General features: G+C 39.3%; 1 protein-coding gene across 5 annotated transcripts in view; it reads right to left on the bottom strand.

The window, feature by feature from the left end:
• Positions 1–14,880, bottom strand: part of ZCWPW2 (zinc finger CW-type and PWWP domain containing 2) — a 146,425-nt gene that overhangs the window by 34,296 nt on the left and 97,249 nt on the right. For all 5 annotated transcript variants that reach the window (XM_069561214.1, XM_069561212.1, XM_069561213.1 and 2 more), the window contains one exon: positions 4,462–4,508. In XM_069561214.1, the coding sequence (XP_069417315.1) occupies positions 4,462–4,508 (47 nt within the window). The remainder of the gene's footprint in view (positions 1–4,461; positions 4,509–14,880) is intronic.

Genomic DNA, 14,880 nt, shown 5'->3' with positions numbered 1-14,880 from the left:
TGGTATTCCCATCTCTTTCAGAATTTTCCACACTTTATTGTGATCCACACAGTCAAAGGCTTTGGCATAGTCAATAAAGCAGAAATAGATGTCTTTCTGGAACTCTATTGCTTTTTCGATGATCCAGCGGATGTTGGCAATTTGATCTCTGGTTCCTCTGCCTTTTCTCAAACCAGCTTGAACATCTGGAAGTTCACGATTCATGTACTGCTGAAGCCTGGCTTGGAGAATTTTGAGCATTACTTTACTAGCATGTGAGATGAGTGCAACTATGCGGTAGTTTGAGCATTCTTTGGCATTGCCTTTCTTTTGGAATGAAAAGTGACCTTTTCCAGTCCTGTGGCCACTGCTGAGTTTTCCAAATTTGCTGGCATATTGAGTGCAGCACTTTCACAGCATCATCTTTCAGGATTTGAAATAGCTTGATTGGAATTCCATCACCTCCACTAGCTTTTTTCGCTGTGATACTTTCTAAGGCCCACTTGACTTCACATTCCAGGATGTAAATTACGCTTTTATTGGGGTTTCCCCTTGCCACAAGACAGGACAGAGTAAAGGATTTAGAACTTTGGCTACTTTGAATAATTCAAGAATGCTCTGGGCTGGAGGAAGGGTCTTCATTTGGCTGGAACCTGGCCTGGGGATAATTTAGGGCAGGGGCAATGCTGGCTCAGTATTTTAGAATATGTTAAGAAGACAGCTGGGAGATGTGGAATTGGAATTGGTTAGTGCATATGAAGGAGGTACCCTGTGCATCTTGAAGCACTGGCTAGCCTTCAGAGGGTTAGTCCCTCCCCAGACAAAAAGGCTTTTTTAAATGTCAAATCAACATGATATGCATATATACATAGAGTCTGAGAAAGGAAGAACTATGAAAAAACTTTTTGAAAAAGTAAAGTAATGAAGGATCACTAACCCACACATTAAAGAAAAGATAGAGAGTAATTACAGCAATTTGGAATTCATTTTAAGACTACATATGTAAACAGATACAAAAATGGATATTCCGTCATGCAGAATGCTGCATGTTGTATCATGAAGAAGGTATGCGATACATCACAGCATGTGTGCTCAGTTGCTCAGTCACCTCAGGCTCTTTGCAACCCCGTGGACTACAGTCCACCAGGCTCCTCGGTTCACGGGACTCTCCAGGCAAGAATACTGGAGTGGGTTGCTATTTCCTCCTCTAGGGGATCTTCTCAACCCAGGCATCAAACTCTTGTCTCCTGCATTGGTAGGCGGATCCTTTACTGAGCCACCTGGGAAGCCCCATACTATCTATTATAGAGAAGAAAACAAAAGAAAAGCAGGAAAGTAGGGAAAGATTATTTATTAGTATAAATGGTACTGGGATAAGGAGTGCAGGGAGAAAACATGTCTTTTTCCACCGCCCTTCTAAGTTCTCATTTGGGGCCCCTATAACAAAAGACAGAAGAAAAAGAGAAAAGCATGCAAAATCATCTAATGTAAGTTTTATGTGACTGGGGAGCCTCCACAGGAAATGAAGACCCAGAGAAGCAACTCAACCTCAGGGTTGTGACTCTGGGTGTGATAAGGCGTGGAAAGTCACAGGGATGTGACAGGACAGGAAGGGGCACGGGCTACACGGGGAGCCTGCTTCAGAGGACTCTCTGTGTCCTCTGTCTTTGGAGACAGAAGGCTCCTGTCTTCCACGTACAGGGAAGACAACCCATGAGGCCCTTATGACCTGCTTCAGGGGAAGGTCAGAAAGTCCTTCCTACCTGGTGTTTCACAAACTCCTTCACCTGAGAACACTCAATACACCAAGGTGCTGTATTCTGGGGCAGCACGTCCTAAATCTTATCACTATAAGGCTGCTGCAATTTTTTATATTCTATCATTGTACCACATGTAAAAATAAATCCATATTCCCACAATAATAGCTAACATTTATGAAATGTTTCCTATTTTCCAAGCGCTGTGCTATGTACTTTATATAAATTGTCAAGAGTAATTTTTATATTATAAGACTTTTTCATTCTTCCCATTTAACAGGAGGAAACTGAGAGCATAGAGAGTTAAGCAGCCAAATTGAAGGTCATAGCAGTGGTAGGTGACAGACCAGGACTCCATCCCCTTTACAAGTAAATATACGGCCGAAAATGTTTCAGTATGTATGGTAGAAAATAAGTAAATTATCCAGTAATTTCAAGAACAACGTGTTTATTTCCATTTTCCTCTCCATAAGAAGTCTTTGAAATTTCATGGCTTTGGGTCTGATTTGTAATATTTCACTATTATTTTATATTAAATCACTCTGCAATTATATTGGTAGTTTGTTGAGTTCAGCAGGACATTCAAAAGTCACACCAAAACGTCGGACAGACATTACACAGTCCTGTCTGATGCACTGCAAGATATCTACTGCCCCTGAATCTTTGCTCAGTAGAACATCTTGTGAAAGTGAATGTTGCTCAGTTATGCCCAACTCTTTGCAACCCCCTGGACTATACAGTCCATGAAATTCTCCAGGTCAGAATACTGGCTGCTGCTGCTGCTGCTGCTAAGTCACTTCAGTCATGTCCGACTCTGTGCCACCCCATAGACGGCAGCCCACCAGGCTCCCCCATCCCTGGGATTCTCCAGGCAAGAACACTAGAGTGGGTTGCCATTTCCTTCTCTAATGCATGAAAGTGAAAAGTCAAAGTGAAGTTACTTAGTCGTGTCCGACTCTTTGCGATCCCGTGGACTGCAGCCTACCAGGCTCCTCCGCCCATGGGATTTTCCAGGCAAGAGTACTGGAGTGGGGTGCCATTGCCTTCTCCGCAGAATACTGGAGTGGGTAACTTCTCCCTTCTCCAGGGGATCTTCCCAACCCAGGGACAGAATCCAGGTCTCCCACATTGCAGGTGGATTCTTTACCAGCTGAGCCACAAGGGAAGCAGAATGTCTTGTATTCTCCCAAACACCTCCACACATTCCTAAAATATCTCTTAGGGCAGTGTCTCTCAAACTACCTGTGGTAAAAAACCAGTTACTTTCCCCAACTCCATAATCTGTCCAATATTTATACATTTATTTAAAAAAAAGTCACTAGGGGAAAATGAAACAAAAAATTAAAACATACAGAATATAAGTTCCATTTTATTGCATTTGACAGACAAAAATTACCATGCAAGTGTCTAAATGGTTACTGTCAGTTTTTGCTCTTATCTCATTGCAGGCCAATAAATAGATAGTTTACAGACCAGTTCTGGTTCGTGGGCCACATTTTGAATAGCACTGACCTAGAGACAATACCACCTTTGCTGAAAATCACTAGTAAAAATAAAGCAATACATAAGAATGGTAGTTAATGTTACCTTTAAAATTTTTATGCTGAATCTCCTCTAGTAGAGACTGAAACAAACAATAGTATCCCGACAAACAACCCCGCACTACTTCACATGCTCCTGCCTAAATCTTCAGACGTGCACACAAGTCCTAGTTCATTCCCTTTTTAAAGGGCAACCTTGTCTTCTGATGTTGAATTTCTCTTTGCAAAGGTGCATCTACACTATCAGAGTGAAAAGTCCAGATTCCTTTTATGAGCAAAAAGCAAAAGGATAAAAACAAAATTTGATTTTAACAGGACTCATAAAAATATACATACACGGAACACGAAAATGATGGTCCTCTCACTGCCTGTCCACGTGGAGGCTCCTGCCCATCAGCCTTTCCCATTTCCCCACGTCACACTTGACTTCCTGAGAGTTCACCCTGTGCCTGCCCCATCACTCAACACAGGAAGGACCACAAGGATAGGCTTTGCTTTTAATCATGGTCCACTTACTTATGACACTAATACATTACTTGTCCAGAAGAATTTGTTTTAAAGCATTGACTCCTTTTCTTTTTTAGTGGTGTCCTATTGAGAATATTGTCACATTAGAACACTGTCAAGGCTTCTCCTATTCTAACCATAGCTTTGACAGTAAGTAGAGTTAAATATCTCTCCACACACAATGTATAGAATGACATTAAATTTAAAAAATTGCTTTAAAATGCTATTAACTTTACAAATTTTCATTAAAAAGATTCAAACAAATGTCTGATGTTGTTCTCTACTTAACTTTAAGGTAAAGTCCACAATGAGCTGTGAATTTTAATTATTTCAATTTTCTATGAAGATTTCATATGACATAAAATATTTCAGTATGAGAAATATTAAAATATGAGTATGTATAAATGAAGGCAATTGTTTATTTCTTAACTTAAAATTTTTATTATCTAATATCTGAAAATTCTATTATACTGATATAAGCAACATAAATATTAACCATAAAAATTAAAATATTAACCATTAATATTAAATATAAATATTAAATTCCTAGTGTCAACCAAACACTTAGAATAAAAAAATCAATTATGTCATTTTGATTTAGAATATTAATTTTCTTTTAAAATTGTATTAATCAGACTGAATTTAAATTCTGTATATTTAATAAAACATGATCTTACCCTTTTCTTAGCCACCACAGTAACTTTGCCAGCTGCTTTGGATTTGTCTGTAAGGCAATAAAGAACGGCTGCTTCAGAAAAGTGCCTACACTCCTGTTCAAGTAAATGCAACATTACATAGAATTTTCCACTTTCTCATACAGTGAATGTGTTTTCTATGGTCCTTTCAATAAAATGCTAACAAACTCAGCTCCCAGAGTTGATTATAAAACAAAGTAGTCCAAAAGTAACATCAGGGATTCCTCTACTTATTTGACAAACCTCTGCCCCTAAATCTGATTGGCTGGCTGGATGCCCTCCAGCAAGCATCCAGTGCATTTCATTTCTAAGCTCCGGTCAGCCTGAGTGCCCTGGGGTATGTAGGATCAGGAATTAAATCCCAGTTACTTCTACATGCACATCTTACTACATGCCAGACAAGGAATAAAGACTTCAAAGAGACAACGTCTTATTTAATCAAGGTGTGTGCCCTGTCTCCACTTCACAGCCTGAGGTTTTGCAATGGGCCCCATTCGGAGCCCCGAATGGGGCTGCCAATAGTGCCGTCAAGAAAGACGCAGAAAGAGTGAAGAGGCTAATCAAACAAGAGTACAGCTAATCTTGAACAACATGGGTATTTAGAGTGCTAACCCCTTGTGCAGTCAAAAATCCACATATAACTTTTGATTCCCCTAAAATTTAATGACTTGTAGCCTACTGTTAACTGGAAGCCTTACTGATAATATAAACAGCTGACTAACACTTATCATGTATGTTATTATGTATTATATACTATATTCTTACAACAAAGTAAGCCAGAGAAAAGAAAATGTCTTTAAGCAAATCATGAAAGGAAAAAATATTTACAGAACTATACTGTATATATATCTCAATGCTGTAAGTTTGTGATTTGTTTTTAAGATGAATCATCTGTCTGTCACTACCTATAGCAATTTTGTCTTCTATGATACAAAATACTGTAGATGTCACATGTATTACTAACACTAGACATCAAATATGAAAAGATAATATGAAAACAAAATTAATGTTTCATGAAGAAACAGTAACATGGCTGCCCAGTGTAATGGATATGATTGCTCACGGTAGCCCAGCCTCTACGTTAATGGATAAACCATAATACCATTTTTATGGCAGACAATATTATGGTCACATTCATAAGACAGAATGGGACACACTTATATTTTTTACAACCCCTTACCTGTGATGATAGGCTGATATGCAGTTTCCCCAATTATTAGAGAGAGAGGTACTGTATGTAATATAATTCTTTGTAAGCAAAGTTATAAGACAGTAAGAAAACTAACACATCATTAAATTTGTGTTACCTATCACTCACCTTTTGCCTATGTAAGGCTCGTCTATTCACTTCAATATAGGTCTTGCACACAATGTTCTACATGATGAATACCTGGGCATTAATGGTGAGGACACAGAGTGCCACACAGTACTCCACTGCAAGTATTAGACTTTCACATGAGGATACAAAACAAATACATTTATGGACTGTATGGCATGAGGATTATTCACTATTCATTGAGTAGAAGTAGGTCATCATAAAGGTTTTCATCCTCATTAGCTTCATTTTGACTAGGCTGTGGAGGAGGAGGAGAAAGGGTTGGCCTTCCTTATGGGTGGCAGAGGAGGTGGAGGAGGTGGAAGGGGAGACAGGATAGACAGGCTCACTTGGGGTCACTTTATAGAAATGCGTCTTCATTTTTGTCTGGCTTTTCTGCATTCTCATTTCTCCAAAATGATACTAACACTTCTTCCACCATTTGCTTCGGTTTCAGTGCCTGTATCATAGAGGAGTCCCCGATGTAAAAAGCCAACACCAGGCTTCAGTAATCTGAAGCCTTCTGCCAGAGCGTCTGATGCCAGTTTGTTTTCTGGCACTGCTTCTTCTACATCTTCTTCCTCATAATCTGGCCCTGATCCAGAAGCAGTTATCTGTTAATTCCTCTGGTGTGCTGTCTTGAATTTCTCCAAGGTCTGGAAACTCATCACCTGCTACTCTTTTTGTCATATCCACAACCACTTTCATGATGTCCTCAACTGGCTCCATTGTAAGTCCTGTGAAGTCATACACATCTGCTCAGTTTTCTCCAGCAGGGATTTACTATTTCAGGCTTGATGGGCTTCATGGATTTTTCTGTAACAAAGGCATCTTCAATGGTGTAATCAATCCTTCCAGACTTTCACAATGTTCTATCAGGGTTCTCTTCTAGAGTGTTGACAATCCTTTCCATGTGTAACGAGCCTTAAAGGTCCTATGATCCCTAATCTACAGACTGAATTCAGGTCAGTTCAGTCACCCAGTTGTGCCCGACTTTTTGTGACCCCAGGGACTGCAGCACACCAAGCCTCCCTGTCCATCACCAACTCCTGGAGTTTGCTCAAACTCATGTCCATCACGTCGGTGATGCCATCCAACCATGCCATCCTCTGTCGTCCCCTTCTCCTGCTGCCTTCAATCTTTCCCAGCATCAGAGGCTTTTCCAGTGAGTCAGGTTTTTACATCATGTGGCCAAAGGACTGGAGCTTCAGCTCCAGCATCAGTCCTTCCAATGAATATTCAGTGTTGATTTCCAAGGGACTCTCAAGAGTCTTCTCCAACACCACAGTTCAGAAGCATCAATTCAGTGCTGCTCAGCTTTCTTTATGGTCCAACTCTCACATTCAGACTACTGGAAAAACCATAGTTTTGACTAGGACCTTTGCAGGCAAAGTAATGTCTCTGCTACTTAATATTCTGTTCCAGTTGGTCATAGCTTTTCTTCTAAGGAGCAAGTATCTTTTAATTTCATGGCTGCAGTCACCATCTGCAGTGATTTTGGAGCCTAAGCAAATCTGGCCTGTCACTGTTTCCACTGTTTTCCCATCTATTTGCCATGAAGTGATGGGACTGCATGCCATGATCTTCGTTTTCTGAATGTTGAGCTTTAAGCCAGCTTTTTCAGTCTCCTCTTTCATCCTTCATCATGAGGCTCTTCAGTTCCTCTTCATTTTCTGCCATAAGGGTGGTGTCATCTGCATATCTGAGGTTACTGATGTTTCTCCCAGCAATTCAGAGACTGAATAAGAGAAGACGTGTTTGGAAGGCAAGCAGACCACTTTCACACCCTCAGTGCTGACTGGTACTTGCTTCTTTTCTTTACTAACAAATATCTTTTGCAGCATTTTTTTTTTCCCCAGAATAGGACACTTTCATCTGCATTAAAAATCTGTTCAGGCAGGCATCCCTTCTCCTCAGTGACTTTTTTAATGGCATCTGGGAACTCATCTCCTGCCTTTTGGTCAGCAGAAGCTGCTTCTCTTGTTATCTTGACATTTCTTAAGCCCAATCTCTTTCTAAAATTATCAAATCATCCTTTGCAGGCAGTAAATTCTCCAATTCAGATCCCTCACCTTCCTTTTGCTTTATGTTGTCACTTAATAACCTCACTTTTTCTTGAATCATACTAGAGTCTAAGGTATGTCTTTTTGATAGCAAATCTGTACTCACATTCAGGCTGCAATTTCAATGCAAGGTAAAAAGGGCATTGCACTAAAGTGAAAGGTTTTGGTGCATGCTAGTGTAGCAATGGCGCTCCGCTCCAGCACTCCTGCCTGGAGAATCCCATGGACGGAGGAGCCTGGTGGGTTGCCGTCTATGGGGTCGCACAGAGTTGGACACGACTGAAGTGACTTAGCAGCAGCAGCAGCAGTGTAGCTAAAGTGATAGCTTCACAAATTTCCTTTTGTTTCACTTTTTTACCATGGTTGGATTCATCCATCTTGAAATGGTGGCAACTTCAGTTGCAGACCTCAGTCTATGGTCCGTATCAAGTAATTCTGTTTTTCCTTGGAACATCATGACTTATTTCCTGGGTGCACTTTCAGCATCATTAGTGGCACTTCGTGGGTTCTATGGTATTGTTCAGGGCTTATGGTATTGCATGGAAAATATGTGAGAACTGCAAGAGAACACTTTCCATTGTGATACGGAACTTTAGCGGAGAGATGAAGTGCTTGTGCAGAGGTGACCCATGTCACAGCATTTGCACAGGTGTGCACTACATCTGTGCTCACTGCGGCAGCAGCAGGAGGTAGCTGGGAAAGTATTAACATAGCACAGTGTGTGCACAATACTTACCTGTATGCGATCATGGTTTAATACTGCGTTTTTATGTTTGTTTACATTTCATCCGGCTACAAATGGCACCATATACAATCTGTGTCTATGTACATTTTAATAAGTTTTAATTTTTATAACATATTTGTGTGTATTTCATGGTAGTAAATGATTAAAATAGCCTGCTATCTACATAAAATTTAATCACTTATGATATACACTTTTCTCAAATTTTTTTAGGTTATACAGTTCATCTGTAAATTTTTTGAAATTGTCACCAATCTCCCCACATTTTTCATATATTTATTAAGTGAATTCACTGAAATCTGTGTATAAGTGAACCTGCTCAGTTTCAACTCATGTTGTTCAAGGGTCAACTGTATAGAAAATTATTTAAAGATCATTTTGATATGTGTAAAATATGTATGTGTGTGTATTAGTAACAATCATTGGCAAAACTCATCTTTTTAAAAAAAATTTTCAATCTGGAATTCCATAATTGAATAGATTCTATGTAAATATTTATCCATAGATCTGTTTTAGAAACCTTAATACTGTGGTAATGAAAAATGAAAAGGCAAAATGATAGGATACTGAAAGAGGAACTCCCCAGGTCAGTAGGTGCCAAACACGCTACTGGAGATCAGTGGAGAAATAACTCCAGAAAGAACAAAGGGATGGAGCCAAAGCAAAAACAATACCCAGTTGTGGATGTGACTGGTGATAGAAGCAAGGTCCGATGCTGTAAAGAGCAATATTGCATAAAACCTGGAATGTCAGGTCCATGAATCATGGCAAATTGGAAGTGGTCAAACAAGAGATGGCAAGGGTGAATGTTGACATTCTAGGAATCAGCAAACTAAAATGGACTGGAATGGGTGAATTTAACTCAGATGACCATTATATCTACTACTGAAGGCAGGAATCCCTCAGAAGAAATGGAGTAGCCATCATGGTCAACAAAAGAGTCCGAAATGCAGTACTTGGATGCAATCACAAAAACGACAGAATGATCTCTGTTCGTCTCCAAGGCAAACCATTCAATATCATAGTAATCCAAGTCTATGCCCCAACCAATAATGCTGAAGAAGCTGAAGTTGAACGGTTCTATGAAGACCTAAAAGACGTTCTAGAACTAACACCCAAAAAAGATGTCCTTTTCATTACAGGGGACTGGAATGCAAAAGTAGGAAGTCAAGAAACACCTGGAGTAACAGGCAAATTTCGCCTTGGAATGAGGAACGAAACAGGGCAAAGACTAACAGAGTTTTGCCAAGAAAATGCACTGGTCGTAGCAAACACCCTCTTCCAACAACACAAGAGAAGACTCTACACATGGGCATCACCAGATGGTCAACACCAAAATCAGATTGATTATATTCTTTGCAGCCAAAGATGGAGAAGCTCTATACAGTCAGCAAAAACAAGACCAGGAGCTGACTGTGGCTCAGATCACGAACTCCTTATTACCAAATTCAGATTAAATTGAAGAAAGTAGGGAAAACCGCTAGACCATTCAAGTACGACCTAAATCAAATCACTATGATTATACAGTGGAAGTGAGAAATAGATTTAAGGGCCTAGATCTGATAGAGTGCCTGATGAACTATAGAATGAGGTTCGTGACATTGTATAGGAGACAGGGATTAAGACCATCCCCATGGAAAAGAAATGCAAAAAAGCAAAATGACTGTCTGGGGAGGCCTCACAAATAGCTGTGAAAAGAAGAGAGGTGAAAAGCAAAGGAGAAAAGGAAAGATATAAGCATCTGAATGCAGAGTTCCAGAGAAGAGCAAGAAGAGATAAGAAAGCCTTCCTCAGCGATCAATGCAGAGAAATAGAGGAAAAGAACAGAATGGGAAAGACTAGAGATCTCTTCAAGAAAATTAGAGATACCAAGGGAACATTTCATGCAAAGATGGGCTCGATAAAGGACAGAAATGGTATGGACCTAATAGAAGCAGAAGATATTAAGAAGAGGTAACAAGAATATACAGAGGAATTGCACAAAAAAGATCTTCACAACCCAGATCATCACGATGGTGTGATCACTCATCTAGAGCCAGACATCCTGGAATGTGAAGTCAAGTGGGCCTTAGAAAGCATCACTATGAACAAAGCTAGTGGAGGTGATAGAAATCCAGTTGAGCTATTTAAAATTCTGAAAGATGATGCTGTGAAAGTACTGTGCTCAATATGCCAGCAAATTGGGAAAACTCAGCAGTGGCCACAGGACTGGAAAAGGTCAGTCTTCATTCCAATCCTAAAGAAAGGCAATGCCAAAGAATGCTCAAACTACTGCACAATTGCACTCATCTCACACGCTAGTAATGTAATGCTCAAAATTCTCCAAGCCAGGCTTCAGCAATACGTGAACCGTGAACTTCCTGATGTTCAAGCTGGTTTTAGAAAAGGCAGAGGAACCAAAGATCAAATTGCCAACATCTGCTGGATCATGGAAAAAGCAAGAGCGTTCCAGAAAAACATCTATTTCTGCTTTATTGACTATGCCAAAGCCTTTGACTCTGTGAATCACAATAAAGTGTGGAAAATTCTGCAAGAGATGGGAATACCAGACCACCTGACCTGCCTCTTGAGAAATCTGTATGCACGTCAGGAAGCAACAGTTAGAACTGGACATGGAACAACAGACTGGTTCCAGATAGGAAAAGGAGTACGTCAAAGGGGTATATTGTCACCCTGCTTATTTAACTTATATGCAGAGTACATCATCAGAAATGCTGGACTGGAAGAAACACAAGCTGGAATCAAGATTGCCAGGAGAAATATCAGTAACCTCAGATATACAGATGACACCACCCTTATGGCAGAAAGTGAAGAGGAACTCAAACGCCTCTTGATGAAAGTGAAAGAAGAGAGTGAAAAAGTTGGCTTAAAGCTCAACATTGAGAAAATGAAGATCATGGCATCCGGTCCCATCACTTCATGGGAAATAGATGGGGAAACAGTGGAAACAGTGTCAGACTATTTTTGGGGGCTCCAAAATCACTGCAGATGGTGACGGCAGCCATGAAATTAAATGACGCTTACTCCTTGGAAGAAAAGTTATGACCAACCTAGATAGCATATTCAAAAGCAGAGACATTACTTTGCCAACTAAGGTCCGTCTAGCCAAGGCTATAGTTTTTCCAGTGGTCATGTATGGATGTGAGGGTTGGGCTGTGAAGAAAGCTGAGTGCGAAGAATTGATGAGTTTGAACTGTGGTGTTGGAGAAGACTCTTGAGAGTCCCTTGGACTTCAAGGAGATCCAACCAGTCCATTCTGAAGGAGATCAGCCCTGGGATTTCTTTGGAAGGAATGATGCTAAAGCTGAAACTCCAGTACTTTGGCCACCTCATGCGAAGAGTTGACTCATTGGAAAAGACTCTGATGTTGGGAGGGATTGGGGGCAGGAGGAGAAGGGGATGACAGAGGATGAGATGGCTGGATGGCATCACGGACTTGATGGACATGAGTCTGAGTGAACTCTGGGAGTTGGTGATGGACAGGAGGTCCTTGCGTGCTGCAATTCATGGGGTCGCAAAGAGTCAGACACGACTAAGCGACTGAACTGAACTGAAACATATATACTATATATATACACATAAACATAAACATATATACACACACACACACTTTTTTTTTTTCTCTGTTTGCCATTGGTGTCTTGTTTTACCCTCTAGGGGTTGTTTCATATACACTCATTTTTTCTGATATATCTGTTAGTTTTCTAAATCCTTTTTATTTTTATTCTCTGTTATTGTTCTGCTTCTTTTTATTTTTTATTATTTTTTTCTTCTTTGCTACTGAAGTTTGCTTTTACCCTCCAGAGCCTGTTTCATATAGATTTATATGTTTTCTACCATATCTGTTAGTATTTTAAATTTATTTTGTATTTTATTCTGTTTTGTTCTGCTCCTTTTTATTTTTTATTATTTTTTTCTTCTTTGCTACTGAAGTTTGCTTTTACCCTCCGGAGCCTGTTTCATATAGATTTATATCTTTTCTAACATATCTGTTAGTATTTTAAATTTATTTTGTATTTTATTCTCTGTTATTGTTCTGCTCTTTAGTTTTTACTTTTTTTTTTTTTTTTTGCTGCACCCTGCATCTTGCAGGATCCTAGCTCACAGGCCAGGAAACAGGCCTGAGCTCCTGTGGTGGGAGCACTGATTTCAAACTGCTAGACTAACCCAGAGTATCCAGCCCCAGGGAATATTAATCAGGATGAGGTATCCCAGAGGTCCACATCTCAACACCAAGACCCCACTTCACCCCAGTGCCCACAAACTCCACTGCTGGAAACCTCAGGCCAAACAATTAGTAAGAAAGGAACATAGACCCACCCATCAAAAAAAAAAAAAAAAAAAAGCATGAGATGACAAAAACTATGACAAGCACTGAAAATGAAATTGATAAAAAATCTTCCAACAAACAAAAGACCAGCACCAGAAGGCTTCACAGGTGAATTCTATCCTGTTCAAATTCTTCCCAAAAACTGCAGATGGAACACTCCCAAACTCATTTTACAAGGCCACCATCACCCTGGTACCAAAACCAGACAAGGAAATCACAAAAAAAGAAAACTTCAGGCCAATATCACTAATGAATATAGATCTAAAAATCCCCAAAAATATACTAGCAAAAAGAATCTAACAACATGTTAAAAGGATCATACACCATGATCAAGCGGGGTTTATCCAAGGGATACAAGGATACTTCAGTATATGTAAATCAGTGGGATATGCCATATTAACAATTTGAAAGATAAAAGGCTTCTGATAAAAGATAAAAATCACATGATAGTCTTAATAGATTTAGAAAAATCTTTCAACAAAATTCAATACCCATTTATGTTAAAAAAAAAAAAAATCTCTCCAGAAAATGAACAGAGAAGGAACCTACCTCAACATAACAAGGGCCACGTACAACAAATCCACAGCAGACATTATTTCCAATGGTGAAAAACTGAAAGCATTTCCTCTAAGATCAGGAACAAGGTAAGAGGGCGCACTCTCACCACTGTTATTCAACATAGTTTTGGAAGTCCTAGTCATGGCAATCAGAGAAGAAAAACAAATAAAAGGAATATAGATTGGAAAAGAAGTAAAACTCTGTCTACAGATGACAAGATAATGTATGTATACAGAAAATCCTAAAGTTGCCACCAGAAAATTATTAGAGCTAATCAATGAATTTAGTAAAGTCTCAGGATACAAAATTAATACACAGAAATTGTTTGCATTCCTATACTCTAATAATGAAAAATCAGAAAGAGAAATTAAGGAAACAATCCCATTTGTCATTGCAACAAACAGAATAAAATACCCAGGAATATTCCAACTGATGAAAGAATAATCTCCAGTATACACAAGTAGTTCAATATCAGAAAAGCAAACAACCCAATCAAAAAATGGGCAGAAGACCTAAACTGACATTTCTCCAAAAAAGACAGACAGATGGCTAAAAGACACATGAAAAAATGCTCTACATCACTCATCATGAGAGAAATGCAAATCAAAACTACGATGAGGTATCACCTCACATTGGTCAGAATGGTAATCACCAAAAAATCTACAAATAATAAATGCTGCAGAGGATGTGGAGAAAAGAGAACCTTCTTGCACTGTTGGTGGGAATGTAAATTGATACAGCCACTATGGAGAACAGTATGGAAATTCCTTAGAAAACTAAGAATGAAGTTACCATATGACCTTTGAAATTTAAAGAAGTATTCCTGGGTATTTTAGTCTGTTTGTTGCAATGGTGAATGGGATCATTTCCTTAATTTCTCTCCTTAGGTAGGTTTATTCCTAAGATAAAAACCTGTAAAAGACCTGTATACAGAAAACTATGATACTGATGAAAGAAATTAAAGATGGCACAAACAGATGGAGAGATATATCACATTCTAGGATGGGAAGAATCAACATTGTGAAAATAACTATACTAGCCAAAGCAACCTACAAACTCAATACAACCCCTATCAAATTACCAATGGCATTTTTCACAGAACTAGAATAAAATATTTCACAATCTGTATGAGAACACAAAAGACCCCAAATAGCCAAAGCAGTCTTGAGAAGAAAAGTGGAGCGGCAGGAATCGATGCTCCTGATTTCAGACTGCACAACAAAGCTACAGTAATCAAGATAGTATGGTACTGGCCAAAAACAGGAATATGGGTCACTGGAGCAAGACAGAAAGCCTAGAATAAAACACACACCTATGGCACCTTATCTTTGACAAAGCAGGCAAGAATATACAATGGAAAGATAGCTTTTTCAATAAGTGGTGCTGGGAAACC

Source organism: Ovis canadensis, chromosome 19 (genome assembly GCF_042477335.2).
Source record: "Ovis canadensis isolate MfBH-ARS-UI-01 breed Bighorn chromosome 19, ARS-UI_OviCan_v2, whole genome shotgun sequence".
NCBI lineage: Eukaryota > Metazoa > Chordata > Mammalia > Artiodactyla > Bovidae > Ovis > Ovis canadensis.
Note: the sequence above shows the minus strand (reverse complement) of the source record. Positions and strands in the feature narration are given on the sequence as shown.